Below are 16,148 nucleotides of genomic sequence, written 5' to 3' on the forward strand. Positions count from 1 at the left end.
CTCCACACCCTTCTCCAGCTGCATCTTTAATACTGCTCAATGGTCAAACATCTCTTTGTGAAGTCTGCGTTTGTCTGAGTGAATGAGAAACTAGTGAAGATCCAGAGAGACCGTGGTGATAACTTGACATTACCGGCAGAAATAAATGTTTTCAAAATGCTATGTTAACATTATTCAATAATTCATAACCAGTCTGATTATTTCTGGGTGTAGCTTTACCTAACATGGACTCACTCTGACCTCAAGAGCCTTGTGCACGGGGTCAAACAAGGAAAGACAGAACTCTGAAAATAAATCTTCCTCTCTCACTTTACTTTTGTCATTTGTACTTACCCTCTCATAACAAGTTCTTCAGTAAGGCAGTCATATGTCAGCCTCGCTATACCCCACACACACTCACACTCACTCTCTCTTTAGCCCTGTGCAGTGTTAACAGGCTTTGTACCAGTGAAGCAGAAAGACTAAGAGTTTAATAAGACAGAATCATCAGATATATGTGACAGCCAACATGTACACACAGCTCCACTATATGGCTTCCAATCCAACAACCTAGTGCACAGTAAGGACTGTGTGCACGTGTGTGCACGTGTATTAACGTGTCTACTTGTTCATACTGGTGTGTTTGTATGTGTGAAGCTGTACGTACATATTTGAGCTGGTGTGTGGCCTGTGAACCGTCACAGCGACACAGGTCTGTCTGGGCGGATAAGAGTGAGACGTCTTATCAGCCACAGCCAGACAGACACACAAACCCATTCTCAGACACACACACACACACACACACACACACTGGTATAATATGCCACCTCATATCAGCTATACAGCAAGGTCTGTCAATGGGTGGTGGTGGTGGTGGTGGTGGTGGTGGTGGTGGTGGTGGTGATGGTGGAGGGGGCGACGGCAAGGAGCTGAGTACAGGCTTGGAGAGCGAGGGCGGAAAGTTGAGGGATAAAGAAAGAAAATGGAATGAGATGAGATGAGAAGAGGAGAGAAGTGACAGAAGAGAAAGATAAAGAGAGAGGGGGCAATGGAGAGATTACAGCATTTCCCTCTGGAGATAAGGAGTGATGAAGGAAGGTGGAGATGGATGATCAGACGAGAGGTATATTAGCCATTAGCAGTGTGAGAGACAACACTGAGGTTTAAGCAGGTTTCAGTTCAGTCACACACTATTAAATGAGCGCTTCAATGACTCACTGAGAGGCTAATGCCATGTTTGTGACATATGAGATGGATGCTAGAAATGACAAAGATCTCCATGTTACTTGCTTGGTTCATGTCATGATAGTTGTGCAGTGCATCACATATAACAGTAGATCCATTGATTGACTACATTTAGTGTTGCATCGACCGTGCATACTTGAGGTGGTATGCATCATCCGTTTTTTACACAGAAGTTGCGCCGTTATCACGTAAAGGAGAGTCAAAAATATGGCAGCGGGGCGGCTGCACTTTACGCACCGTCTGACCTGCACACTCGCCGATTCGCTTAGAAATAATCACAATATTATTTTAATCACTTGTCATTATTGCTGTTTAGTACCAATGAAAGACATGTTGAATTTAGTGATGTGACGCCGTCGGCATAGGTCGCTGATGTTTTTAATTTTCCAGAACGTGTCATAAAGGACAAATGACAGTTCAACCGGTTTGTGCACAGATTGAACTGGTTTAGGCCGTGCACCAAACCGAACCGGTGAAACCGGATTTGTTCGGCCCAACCCTAATAGCCTCCCATAGTTACTTTTAATTGAAAATATTTCATTTCAGCTCCTTAGGATTCTTCAGTGCATTATGCTGTCATTTACTACCACGCTCGTTTGTCTCCGTTAGCGCTTCACTTGTTTCTCTTGTAACCAATATTTGCTCTGTTTCAACAATGTAGGCTGGAAAGAAAACCTACATGTAGTCTGAAATTAAACCATGATTGTTCTGTCAAGAAATGCAGTCAGAGATGAGTGAGAAAAAGGCTTTTAGCTGCTGGGCTAATTCATGCAGTGTAAAATGCCACAGGCATTCAGGAAGTAGCATGTCTTAGAGCTGCTTTGTGAACACTTTTTACTATTTTGGCAGATTACAGCACAGGTGTTACGCACTACAGAAGTATTTACAGATGGTTTTTTTTATGTTGATGTGCTTACATGGGTCACGTACAGATACTGGTATTGAAAATATTGAAAAGATGGCGCTTTTATATTGAAGATCGTCGTTTTTTTTAAATTACATGTGCAGCAGTGTGGAAAATTCAGGCTGCGATAAATTAAGATGATTCATTAGAATCATTAACAGATGAATGTTATTTGATTCAAATCGTGAGGCCTCTATTGTTGATTGTGGCTAACTTACACTGGAGTAAATGGGAAACTAAAGGTAATGTCGGAGTAAAATGACAGACTGACTGATTGAGAGACTGGCTGTATAAATAACTGAATGGCTTAGAGTAAGTAACTGGCTCCCTGATTGAGGAAATGGCTGTCTCGATGCCTTACTAAGCAAAAGAGGGAAAGACATTTCAGAAAGAGTAAGTGCCTATACATCTGATGAATGGCATTGAGAACTTAATGTTCACAACAACAAGGAAACACGCTGCACTTCTCTCAGATTTAATAGGACTGGCCCAGAAATTAGCCTCAGAAATGTCAGGAAAATGGCAAAGAGTTAGGAGCAAGTGACAAGGGGAGGGAAGAAGAAATCAAAGAAAATAAGGGAAGGGCGTGATGTAGGAAAAAATTAGGGAACAAGGTAAAAGAGAAGAGAAAATATCATTCCATGACACCACATGATTATAGAAATGTCAAAGGGGTGCATAGCGAAAGGTGGTTGAAAGAAAAAAACACCAGGGAGTTGACAACGGGGGAAAGGGGTGGACAAGGAGGTGGAAAGCAGGGGATGGAAGACCTTTTACCACTCAGAAAATTTGTTATAGAAGTGTCGGAAAGGGGAGGCAAAAAGGAGGAGGAGAGGGAGGAATAACAGTGGAGGAAAATGACTTAGGAACACAGGCCATCAGTCATTGGAAAAGCAGGCCTGACACTACTGCATCAATAATTCAGATGACTACGGCTAATGAGCGAGATCCAAACAAATCACCCCTGAATTTAGTGGGAGAACATTGAAACATTTCACTGCGCAAAATATGGCACCATTATAGCTGCAGTTTGGGATGTATTGGCAACACACAAGGGAAAGGGGTTTGGATACAATATTCATCCGCCTTGAACCCCTGAAATCATTCACATTTATTTTCATGAGGGAAAGGACACTGACAGTCAACGGCAGCGAGCACTGGTGCTAAAGAGAGCATCAATGCGAAGCTACAGAGAAAAGCCAAAAGGAATAGAACCATTTCGCAAAAGACAGAAATAAAGGCAGAAATAAATGTGAATTGGACACATTTCCATGAACTGCCTTGGAGTAAATAAACTGGGCTACAGCATTGTTTGGTCAGAAGTTGGCACTGTAGGCTACGCAAACATAATCAATCAATCGTTTCATATTGAAGACTTAACAGTGTCTTGAAATGTGTATAATTTGCTTTTCTCAATGTTTATTATCAGTCCCTTTTCAAAATCCACATTCCACTCTTCCACTGCACCGCAGTTATTTAAAAAGAAAATACATTGGTTTTAAAGCTGGTTTCTGACTGTTTGCTGAAAAGCCGGATAGCAAAAGCGATTTTTAAAAATTGAGTCCGGAGAAGTGCTCTCTCCACATGAAACGCACCGGGGATACATTACATTACACCACTTGGAACAATGATGATCAGAGAACAATGATAATCTGTTTTCACATAATATTCTCTGCTCTAATTCAGCTAAAAACACTGAAGTGTCGGTAGGCACGTTAGCTATTTGTAAAGCAACAATACAATATATATATCTTCACTTCACCTGTTTGCCCTTTTAGACCACCTTGTATGTTTTCGACCATACAGTACCAACATTCGGTACAAAACGTTTTTCAATACCAGGTAGGACCAAGATATCAACACAAAGGCTGTAAACCCATTTATCACATTAACTCTTTTGCAACAAAAGCACAAACCTCAAGCAAGCATTTTCTCCGCCGTCTGAGGAAAAATGTTTGCCGTTTCCATCCAGCTTTACGAATGCGATGCCTCAAAATATGTATAAATAACTCTGTGAATGGAAACATGGCTTGTGAGAGTCTTGACAGTGGTCATGGCTAGGCTGCGGAAGACACCGAAATGTAAAGACAAAGCCAGATAACACCATTTGGTAGCACTAAACCAAGACCAAACCCAGTATGGTGCCTTGCATCAGACAAATGACATCAACTAACACACACACTTTCACTGACAACACCACCTACAGCCTGAGACGAACTGCAATCCACATTACAGCATGGTAACAATCATGTATTTAGGGGGTGCTTAATGGCAACAATTAGTGGGGAGATTCTATCTTTTCTCATAGAGTACCTGCCTATACCATAAAATTCACGGGCAAAAGTCTGCATAAACTGTGAGCAGTAGTTTCTTCTCCAATATTGAGGTCAGACAGAAAAACCAAGAGTAAATAGTGCTTGTACAGTGTTTACGGTCTAAACTCAGCAAGTGGCCTGGGTTATACCCCGAAGGGCCTACCCGGTAGTTCATTGTGCCTCTGTGTGCAGAGGTAGGCTTTTATTATTCCGATCCACTTATTAGACTGGTCCCTGGGTGTGGTAGCAAGCACACTACTTTAGAATTTCTACCTCTCTGTAGATATATAAATCTCTAGATATATAATTCTCCTTGCCTCAGACCTGCTGCCCTGGACTTTTTTCTCCCTTTACCTCCCCTGACTCCATAGGCCTAGGTATAGGAAGTGCTTACATTGGTTCTTTCTTTGTGCTGTAGTCAGCCTTAAGACAGAAACACAACACAAGCTAGATATAATATCTAGCAGAGCTGGGGATGATGAAGGAGGGAGCATTGAAGGCGTATAAATATTCTTTCTCTCTCCATGACTATTTCTTCCATTCCCTGAGGGGCATGTGACAGGATTTAAAATGGCAGGAGTCCCCCACTGCTACCCTAACTTCTTTTTCGTCCTTTTTTAAAAATGGCTTCAAATTAATGTATTTCTTCCCCCCACATCTGCCACAATCTTGATCGACTCAACTTTCTCCTTAACTTCTCCTTTTCTCTGTCTCCATTTTCATGTTTATCTATCCATGTGTACTATGGGTGGGGGAAAAATTGATTCTTAGATGCATCTCAATGCAGACGTGGACGATTCTGAATCGATTCACAAATGTCAAGTTTTCTAAATGTTAATTAATAAAGTATTGTTTACCGAACGCAAAAGGCGGAACTCAGAAATGCAGCAACGATAATGTTTCATCATTCATGGCTGAAATAAACACTTTTACTGCTTTGTACATGTTGTGGAAGACCCAGATACACCAGAAACTAAACAACGCCCTGTCTGAATTCATACCTTTTTCCCGTAGGGGGATCGGTGAATCTCATAGAGCTGTATTCACAGCAGCGTACACTATCGAAAAACGACATTGATTTAATTACAATATATGGATAAAGAGTATGCCGAAGTAACAACAACTGGTAGTTCGGGTTGGGCACCAAGATCTGGTTCCAAATAGGAACCGGTTCCTAACGTCCGGTTCCAGAACGTTACGAAGATGTTTGAATTTCAATAATTTTTTTCAGTTCCTAAATGCCTACACTAGTTTGTTTCCGCAGTTTGTATTACTGCCAGTCCGCCGAACGGAGAAGAAGAAGCCGCTGAACAGGCAAAATCATGCATGGAAATGTACACAAAAACAATTGTTGCATCAAGATGCATTGAGATGCATCGATGCCAAGAGATTCCCACCCCTAACATCTACCCTCATTAGGAAAATTAGGAAAGTGAAAATGTGCTATGCTTTCTTAAACATTAAACTTTACAGGGCATGAATAACACTGGTCAAAAACTGCCATTATCATTGCTCTGGGGCCTGGCTCTGACAGTAATACCATTTTCCATCTGTGTTATACACCACATCTTTGCTGCAATGAGTTGGGCTGTACTGTGCCAATAAGAAATTCCACTGCAAACTTGTGAAGCAAGGCAGTCGATGGACTCTGCCCTCTAAGCGGAGCTGAAGTGTGACCATGCCGATCCTCAACTGAACCTTACTGTCAGTCAAATGATATGCCAAAGATGTGATTTCATGCAGACAAGAGAAAGATATCAAACCCCCATGAGCATCGCGCGAGAGAAGAAACTTTAGATTTGTATTTCAGCGCCCATGTGAAGGTGAGTCCTGCCGTGCAAATATGATGTAGGCGTTGATTTATGGATTTTACCCTTGATAGTGACCACATCAAACTTTATCATATTATGCACAGTAACTTTGATTCGTTCACTGTGATGTGAATAGTGATGGGGAGTCCCGGACATTGTTTTGTTACTGAATTCAGAATAAGAGACTATATTGCAATCACCATATCAAGTTGTTGTTGTTCACAAACTGGCGTAGACCCAACAGGAGGTGCACGTCACCTATGGTGTGATGGCCTACACAGGAAACATCCAGCTTTACTGTTGGGAGTTTTGTTCCTCTCTTACATTTTTGCTCTTAACAGTGCTTCTGATCCACCCTCCTCTTACTGTGCCCTCAGAGTTGTAATGAAGTCCATTTCTTCTCTTCTCTGTTCACGCAAACTCAAAATCTCTAGTGCTTACTTCATCCCTTTGTTAGATTTTATTAGACTCCCAACAGTGTCATGGTCCCTTTTGATTTTGTAGTATGAAAAAAGAGACCCAAGATTATGCAATTAATTTTACATTACAAAACTAAAAAGGGTGTTCACAAAGCAAATGTAACCCCTGAGTTACGGGGAAGCTTTAACTACGATGCAAATTCATGAGGCAATGATGCCACCAGGGCCAAACTCCTAACTTGACAGAAGTTTTAAATTCGGATCCAAAAGAAAACATATGATAAAAAACTGTTCGGCTCCTCTTTGTTATGTGATCAGTGACACTATAAGTCAACAGAAGTTAACCAAAACACATCAAAGTTATTTCTACATTTCATTCAAACTGAACCTGAAGCCTGGCACCAATTTTTTAATATCAGAAGTCACTTCTGCTCTCTGTCTCAGCCCATTCCCTCTCAGTCTCTCTGCACACTTCAAAGGCAGAGTACAAATTCACTTAGTAGACCAGTGAAATAAAGCCATGCTCTAGTCTGCCATGTCATTCTAACCACAACACAACACAACCAAGGTGAGGAAACAAAGGACAAACACACAATGCCTTCAAATACTGACAAAAGATTGAAATATCAATGCAACAAACACAAATTTGAATGTTTCAGGAAGGCCTTAATTAACATAAAATGTTCACCTTTAGCCCAGCCCTACAGTTTAGTCGTGGTGGAAATCGTCAGTCACCTCATCATTTGATTAGATTAAACAAGTCTCGATGCATGACAATGCATCTCTCTATTGGATTTAAATATATGGTACATTTTTACCCATTAATACAAACAATCAGATTAATTAAAGCCCTTTTATTACTAAAATTCTGTAACATGTAAATCACACAACTGCCCCTTAAAAATGGTATCATCGGTTACCAACGTCAACCCTTTGGTTGTGATTTAGGTGTCGCTGATACACTGCTCTTGTTTGGAGCACACACGACGGCAGCTTCCAGTCTTCACTAATATAACAGTCACAGTTATGTAGGAGTCTGTTGGAGCGGACATCCACGAATTGCAGGTTATTGCCATGCGACTGGCATTACTCAGTGCCTCTGTACTAGCTTGTGATACCACTAGCTTTGGTATCACTGTAAAGCGTTGGTGCGGCCTTGTGTGGGAAACCGTTCCTCGGTTGCAGGGTGTGCAGGAGAAAACGAAAGCCTTCATTTTCTACAACGGAGTAAAGATGCAAATCCCTTACAATAAAGCCTGCCACAGACGATGCAATCTTTCTGGCCCTGTCAGAATTCAGTGCCAGCTTGAAAACGTCTGTTCAATACTTTCCTGGTTGGGCACAGCTGTATTTTCCCTGTAAACATTAGTTTGTGCTGGAAACAGGCGATATGTTTTTGAATATTGGTGGAGTTGCCGAGTAACACGTCTTGTCTAGTTCTTCTTTACCATCGACTTCATGAAATCCAAAGTGTTCCCAGACATCAGCTATTAGAAAAGCCGCCGGTGGTTTTATTTCTTTTCTCGGTCGCAGCTGCTCTGCCATTTCCCGCGATATTGAATGTAAACAAACACTGTGCATGAATTTTACAGTAACTCCGGAGGTTGGGCAGTCTGTTGTATTAATAATCGATTAGACTCTCCTGCATCGAAGCAAAATCATTCAACAAAGCATTGTTATGCATCATACAATCAATTATTTCTCCCACCTCTAAAGTTTAGAGTTCAAGATTGAAGTGGCAAGGCCAGTAAGGAAGAGCAGAAGTTGGTGAGATGAATGCAAAATGCTGCATCACCATTTTGTCCAGTTCTAGCAAATCTTCCTCCGCTCCCTCCACCTTGCCCCCAGGCAGGCAACTGGGAAAGAACATTTCTCCCATTATAACCCCTCAATAATTCTCCTGTGGCTCACTGAAAGTACGTGTGTGTGTGTGTGTGTGTGTGTGTGTGTGTGTGTGTGTGTGTGTGTGTGTGTGTGTGTGTGTGTGTGTGTGTGTGTGTGTGTGTGATGTACATGCAGCTGCTACTTGGAGTCACACAGGATGGACCAAAGTTAAATGTTGGTGGACAAAGTATTGAACTCAATGGTTAAAATATGGCATTTGTTAATGAGAGAAAGCAGACTAATAATAGCTGTAAACATTGCTGCCAGGTAAGTGATTTAGAAAGGCTCTCTCTAGTCACTAATTAGATAATGCAGGTGTCCTTCAGCCGGTCAGAGCCTGACAGCAGACTATGGCTATAATGGGCAGCTCCCTGGTGCAATTTTGTCAATGTGATTCAAGGCATTGCTGCAAAAAGCACTCATGTCAGCAGGCTGTCCCCTGGGTAAAATGTTAAAAATAGGAGATTATTCGTTAATAACTGTAAAATTGAAGTTTTAAACTCTGAATTGCAACTGCTGAAGGTTTTATTCACTCACAGAATACTGGAGGATTTTGATGATAGACAGATATATTTAAACAAATGCAAAATGCTGGTCAAATGAATGACAATCTTCTTCACTGAATATTAACTTTGCAGCAAGGACAAACCTATTGTCTAAACATATTGTCTGTCTTGTATGAGTGTGTGTGTGTATTTACAGTGTGGCCAAATACACATGTAAGTGAGACAAAGTTTTAAAATAAAAAAGCAAACTTTCAAAAGAAAAAGAGCAAAATAACAAAATATACTTGTACCAAATGAAACAGCACGTTTGTGGCAGCTCCTGTACCATCCATCCATCCATCCATTTTTCTACCGCTAATCTTGTATTTAGGGTCACGGGGGGGGGGGGGCTGGAGCCAATCCCAGCTGTCATTGGGCGAAGGCAGGGTACACCAGGACAGGTCGCCAGTCTATCACAGGGCCAACATGTAGAGACAGACAACCATTCACACTCACATTCACACCTACGGGCAATTTAGAGTCACCAATTAACCTATCCCCAGCTCCTGTACAAAATTAAAGAATTATTTTCTCCTCCCGTTCACCTGCCAAAATGCCACTACCTTGATAGGGCTCTGAATCTACACCTGCCTGCATCATATATTCCAGGGGTGGGCCTACAAAACATTTCTACAACATCTCCACAAAGTTAGGCCCCGTTAAAACGAGGACGCTTGCGGGTAAAAACGAAAAAAAAAATTTTTTATCGGAAGTGCCTTCGTTAAGACGGTGACAGCGTTTTTGGGGCTTAAGAACGCAAAAATCTGAAACCACCCTCCTGAGTGGAAAACTTGAATACGCTCCGCTGTAGCATTTCCGTCTACACTGCCAAGACCCAAAACTCTGCTCAGATCTGCTCACGTCGCATACGCGTTTACGTCACATGTTTTGGTTTTCGCGGGGCATATAAGAGAAGAATAAGATTCTACACATGCGCTCAGACATGGCGGTGTCATGTGATAGTTTATCACGGCACCACCTAGCCGCCTGGCATGCATACCCAATTGAATTCCAGTCACCTGCAGATTTCCTCCTAAAAACGCTTGTCTAAACGCATAATAAAAAGTGAAGACACGATGCCACTTTTGCGTCTTCTGTTCAGATGTCATCATGTAAACGTAGCCTTAAACTCACTTTGTTCTCTTTACACAATTAAAGGACACTTAACTAGGTAAGCAACTCAGGGAACAAGTGGTGATTGCAAGGAATCGCAACCACTTCGTCACACATACATACGCACGCGTACACATCTTACATAAAGTGATTCAAATCTGGTTCCCACTCAAGACTCAACTGTTGACGTTAATCTGTCACTTGTTAAAGGAAATAAACATAAACAATGAATTGTGGCTTTACATTATCATAAACATATCAAACTGTCTATATAGCTCACTCTCACAGTAGTGGGAAAATCAATAACGCTAAAGTTGTTGTTACTGTATTATCAGAGAAAGTGGCCTCTTCCAATTGTTAACTCTACAAGAAGTGAGAATCGTGCGCTCATATTTGCTCAGCTCCGCTCCAATGGTGACATTCATTCCACATACACCTCACAAGCCATCAACATTAGTGATAGAAAAAAATGAAGTGTTTACAGCGAACTAGAGGGCAAATATGTCAGTCTCAATTATTCATACAATCTCTCTCTCTCTCTCTCATTCAAATTTGTTTTCCAGTGGTTAATCTGTCCATTTATTCATCAGTTTATTCTTCCACCCAGTCAGCTTTCTTCATCCATTTGTGGACCTGTTCAATTCTTTATTCATTCATTCAAATATTTGTTCACTTGTCATGTATTTGTCCACGCATTCCATCATTTATTAATTCCGCTCTTTGCCCACTCAATCAATTTTCTATTCATATGCTAAGTAAGCTGCGAGAAAGGTGCAGATGAGGTGGTGTAACAGTAGAGGAACAACAGCAGAGTGATTTGGTTTAGTCCTTGATCCATCAGAAAATATGAAAACAATCAAGGCTGCAACCAAGTCGACATTTTCTTTTCATCAGTTGAAGTAGTTAAGTTTTTATGGGAATAGAAAAGAGCATTGTTGTCCACCAGAAAGGAGAATTGTCTTCACCAAACACAAGAACATAAAAAGCAGAATCATTGTACACAGAATGACTGCATGGCAGGATACAAAGATTTACAAATGTAGTACGCCTCAAAGTACCTGCACACTTATAATAGGTAGAACAGGAGAGCTCACCGGGGTTAATTCACATCTACCAAAAACGCCTGAACCAGACCAGACACTGGCACAGCTTCGTGTACTGTCATCTAATGTGATTTCCATATTAGCTAAGACCCCAAACACTGTGTGTGGATGTGCCACTGCAAAAGGCACAAAATAAAAAAGTTGGATGGCAAAAAGTTTAGCTAGGCTGCAGTGGGTTGGACAAACAAACACATTAATTCTAGGCATGGGACGATATGTTATCCTGGCCACAATAATTGCTATACACCATGACATTACGCTTGAAGTTCTGAAACATTAAATTTAAGAAACACTCAACCTTACCATTTGTTTAGAAACAAATATTTTTACTGCATAAAAATGACAATGGGTTTTTCCTTTTTTCCTTCTCTCAAAGTGGGGTCCTGGGACTGTGAAATGTTTTCAGATGCATTCATTCAAATGGTCATGCTTTTTAAAAATGCATTCATATATTATTTTTATTTTAAAATCTATAATAGTGCATAGGTTACCTAATCCAAAAAAATGATTACTCTTAGAATCTCAATTTTTACATAGGCCTATTAATATTCTAATACATTTCTCTCTGTTTGATCACATGACTAAAACTATAGGTTTGGTGTTGTACCACTACTGCTACCAGAAACAATGTTATTACCATTAAAGCGATGAATGAAAAAGCAAATGAATAGTGTAGAATGTGACATAATTATAGGTAATAAAATGCATGTTTCATAGAGATACAAACATAGTAGCTTTGGTTTAGACTGTTTTAAAATGATCACATCACACATGAGCACATTATTTAATCTGAATAATAATCCCAAGGAACCCTGTTCGATCATAATAAATTGCACATTGAACTTCCACTGTCAGGGTCGTAGATTAATTCTCTTTTGGGCCTCCCATACAAAATGCTACACTTCATGCTGTAAGCTAGAAGACAACCAGACGACATCGCCGATATAGAACATATGTGAGAGCAAGTTACTAAAAATAACGGCATATTTAAAAGTAATTTAAGTCGATTCAATACGAAGCAAGGCAACAAACACAATATGTCAGCACACCGTCCAGTGACACGTTAGCACGAGCAGACAAACCAGAAGAGCTTCATTCTCAGGTGAAGCATACCTGTTACCGACTGCCACGTAATTGACAAGACCACATAGTTGTCTTACACTTAACCGGTAGTAGTTATAGGCTACTGTCGTGTGCTTGAGCAACCTAATTCAGCTAGCATATGCGGTTATTGTACAATTATTGCCGGTATTGTAAGCTTCCGTAAAGTATGACAACACTTCCGGCATTTGCGGATTTCAAAATAAAGCCCCCCTTTGGGGACAACACGGCACTGTTTTGCAGTAACATTAATGCAGAAAACATATCGTACGAGTAACGTTCATGGCCCCAGACGAAACCGACTTTTTACAGAATACCGTAGACTCCATTTGCTAGCCACATTAGCTTCCTAACGTTACGCCAAATCACACAAAGGCCGGCGATATTATGCAGAAAGCAAACACAGCTTAAGCACAAAGAAAATACTGCACCACTAAACGGAAAAGGACATCTTGTAAGCTTTGTTTAACGCTACATCATATACGAGAGGCGTTTAATGTCGCCAAAAGAGCAGCGCTGCGAGACACTTCCTGTCTATCCTGACGAATGCTCACCGCCGTAACACACAGCAGCACATTCAAATGGATCAGCCATTCCATTCAACAGCACAGTAATATTCGCTGAAATGTTAATTTAAGCGGTTAGAGCGTTACCTCCTTCTTCTTTTGCCCTCCCCCGGGCGGCAAACATAGCAGCAAGAGGAAGAAAACAGACAGGACCGGTAGGTTAACGAAGGATTTAGCCCTAACAGACGCCATGGCGGAAGGATGCTCTGACTGCGGGACACGTCTCCGCCAAGTGATTGGATGCTGTCTCTACCAATCAAAGGAGAGAGAAGCGCAGGGGCCTCTGGGTTGTGTAGTTGTTTATGGTCACAGAAACACGCTATTTTGTATTTACATCTTCAGGTCATACTTTTGGACGATGTATGGAGGATGTATTGGGAATTGTTGAAGCCATTATAATTATAGTCAAGACTTTCCTAATAGGTTACTTAATTTTAATACACTGCATAAATTATTACTAAACACTTATCATGGCATCCTGACCTGAACAGCATAATGGAGAAAGGCCTAGCTCTAATTTGGATCTCTGCAGTACCGGAATAATGCAAAAAAAAAACCTAAAAGCTGAAAGGCCATGGATGTATGAAAAATCCCTTTGCCTCTGATTATTTTGTAGCTGATTTGAATGCATAAATAGGTCTAAAAAACACACCAGCGATCAGACAAAGAGTTATATCAATGTTCATCTGAAGTCACTCAGTATTATTTCAGTCTACATGCTGCCATTTTTAAGTTTACTAAATTTAATTTCCATTGTGTGGCAATGTGTGATTGGAACACTTGAAATGAGTCAGAAGGCTGAGTAAAAATCCCCCCCTGTTACTGCTCTGCAGCTTGGCCTGCTATTTGTCTCAAGTGTGAATGAATGTTACATCTGAACCAAGGACTGCAGAATCGATCTCTTTGTTTCTCTCTCTCATATGATCTGGGAGTGGTGATACTGCAGACTCTTCATAGAATGAATTGAGGGGGGACGGACGATTTATGTGAAATTACTGGGGGTGACATGTCTCCCTGTCTCCCCATGAAATTACACCTCAGCACTTTGTGACTAATGTAATGTAGTTCATTAGCATTGTAATAAACATTATTATTACCTTTGTAAAACTGTTGTAATGACTGCTTTATACTTTTCAATATAATGTAACGCCACAGCAGCTTCAAAAAAATTATGATAGCCTATGGCTTGTATGCAGTTTAAAGTTCAGGTTTATTGACATTATTCAACACAGGATTGCACAATGAGATGTACATATGTATACGCGAGTTCACGGCACTGATGCGAGTTGAAGTGGCCACTAATCGGGAGGAAATGGCGAAGTTATCAGCGGCGAAAGCTGCAGAGGAGATTGATGAATAAAATAAAAATGGCAGAAAAAAAAGGGCTCCCACACCATCCCAACAAATAATAACTATAATGGACTTTTTTTTTTTTTTTTTTTTTGTTCTCTGTCGACTGGACCCCCTTCAGACTTTGTTACATGCTATAAGATGAGACTGTTGTTCACTCATGACGAACAAATATGGACACGCGTGCAGACACATGTAATCTGTATGCACTGGACTTCAGCTCTCTGTACCACCTACTGCTGTAACATGTTATGTCAAATGTCACAAGTAAAAGAAAATTTTATGTCAAATGGAAAATGCTAAAGATATGATAATATTATGATGACGATTTTATCCTGTGGGTAATGGGGGCGGGACTAGATAAGCCTTGGCTTCTCCCGCTTTCCCTTTCGGCCATGTGTATTATTATTTGAACAAAGATGTGTGATGATGATGATTTAACTGACCTGCCCCAAATAAATAAATAAATAAATAAATAAATATATACATATATATATATATATATATATATATATATATATATAGTGCTGATAGCGCAGTCCAATTGTGCAAGGTCTCTCTCTCACAGACAGACACAAACACACACACACAGACACAAACACACACACACACACAGACACAAACACACACACACACACACACACACACACACAGACACAAACACACGCACACACTGATGAAACGAAACGCACGTTGGAATATTAAAGCCAATGCACCGTGAAACAATAAGTAGGTGTTGCCGTCTTGTTAAACCACAGTTCATTCGCTATAGCAACTTCATCATGGAAACAACCCCAGACATGTGGGGCTTGGTTGCAGAGGCCAGTTAATTTGTCAAATGATTTCTTTGGAACTGCCTTAAGTAACTTACGTTGCTGAACTTTTTAATGGAAAGGTCACATGAATTAATAATCCACAACGATTGCATCTGGCAAACGTTTTGTTTAGGGACGACTAGTCGAGCTGTTTTCTGAATTAACTGCTGCAGTATTTGTGTGTGACAGTATAATTAGAACTGCAAGACTTTTTTTCCCCTAAACCCATGACACATTGAAAATGTGTGTTTTGTCCAAAACCCAAAGATATCCAATTAAGAAAAGCAGAAGATATTCACATTCAAGAAGCAATGACTGCCGTGTCTTTGGCAGGAATACGTTGCAATTGTTGCAGATTCTTTTAAATCAACAAATTGCCTAATAGACTAATATTTTCAAAACTGCGAGAATTCTGCTGTCTTGGAGAGATAACATTCTAGTTTTTAGATCTAGTTTTTATCCTCCAAAATAAAGATATCAAGCAATGGAATTAAAATCAGACAAAAAATAAACATTTATACTGTATCATTCATCAAACCATCACTCCAAATGCCATGTGGCACATCTGTGTTACGATATAATGCTAGTTTATATTAAAGTAGGTGGGGAGGCCTGTGATCAAGGCAGTATTACCAGCATACTAATTGTCCCTGCTTCATTAATTTACTGTTGAAACCAGGACACTGAGGCCAATGTCACCTCATCCTCTGTGAATAGAAAGCAAAGCACTCACTATATTCCTCATCTCTAGCATCCCCAGTGTTGTTTGGACTTGCTGGCTAATGCTCAACTCGCAAGTTGCTGTCAAACTTTGTGCTGCATGGTAACACAAAAAATTCTGACGCTCCCATAGGCTATTGGTCTCTGCAGCGAGCAAAGCAAACAGCTGCACTTTGCATTTATGCAGAAGAAAAAAGCTCCTATCTGATCACAACCTAGTGTTGTCAGAGGGAGAGAGCAGAAGGATGGAGAGAGAGAGAGAGAGAGAGAGAGAGAGA

At 40.6% G+C, this 16,148-nt stretch overlaps 1 protein-coding gene across 1 annotated transcript in view; it reads right to left on the reverse strand.

The window, feature by feature from the left end:
* Positions 1 to 13,217, reverse strand: part of tusc3 (tumor suppressor candidate 3) — a 64,526-nt gene extending 51,309 nt beyond the window's left edge. The window contains exon 1 of the mRNA XM_084005638.1: positions 13,073 to 13,217. Coding sequence (XP_083861764.1) covers positions 13,073 to 13,177 — 105 coding nt within the window. The 5' untranslated portion in view covers positions 13,178 to 13,217. The remainder of the gene's footprint in view (positions 1 to 13,072) is intronic.
* Between the last annotated feature and the right edge of the window lie 2,931 nt (positions 13,218 to 16,148).

This window comes from Eutrigla gurnardus, assembly GCF_963514095.1.
Source record: "Eutrigla gurnardus genome assembly, chromosome: 3".
In the NCBI taxonomy this organism is placed as follows: domain Eukaryota; kingdom Metazoa; phylum Chordata; class Actinopteri; order Perciformes; family Triglidae; genus Eutrigla; species Eutrigla gurnardus.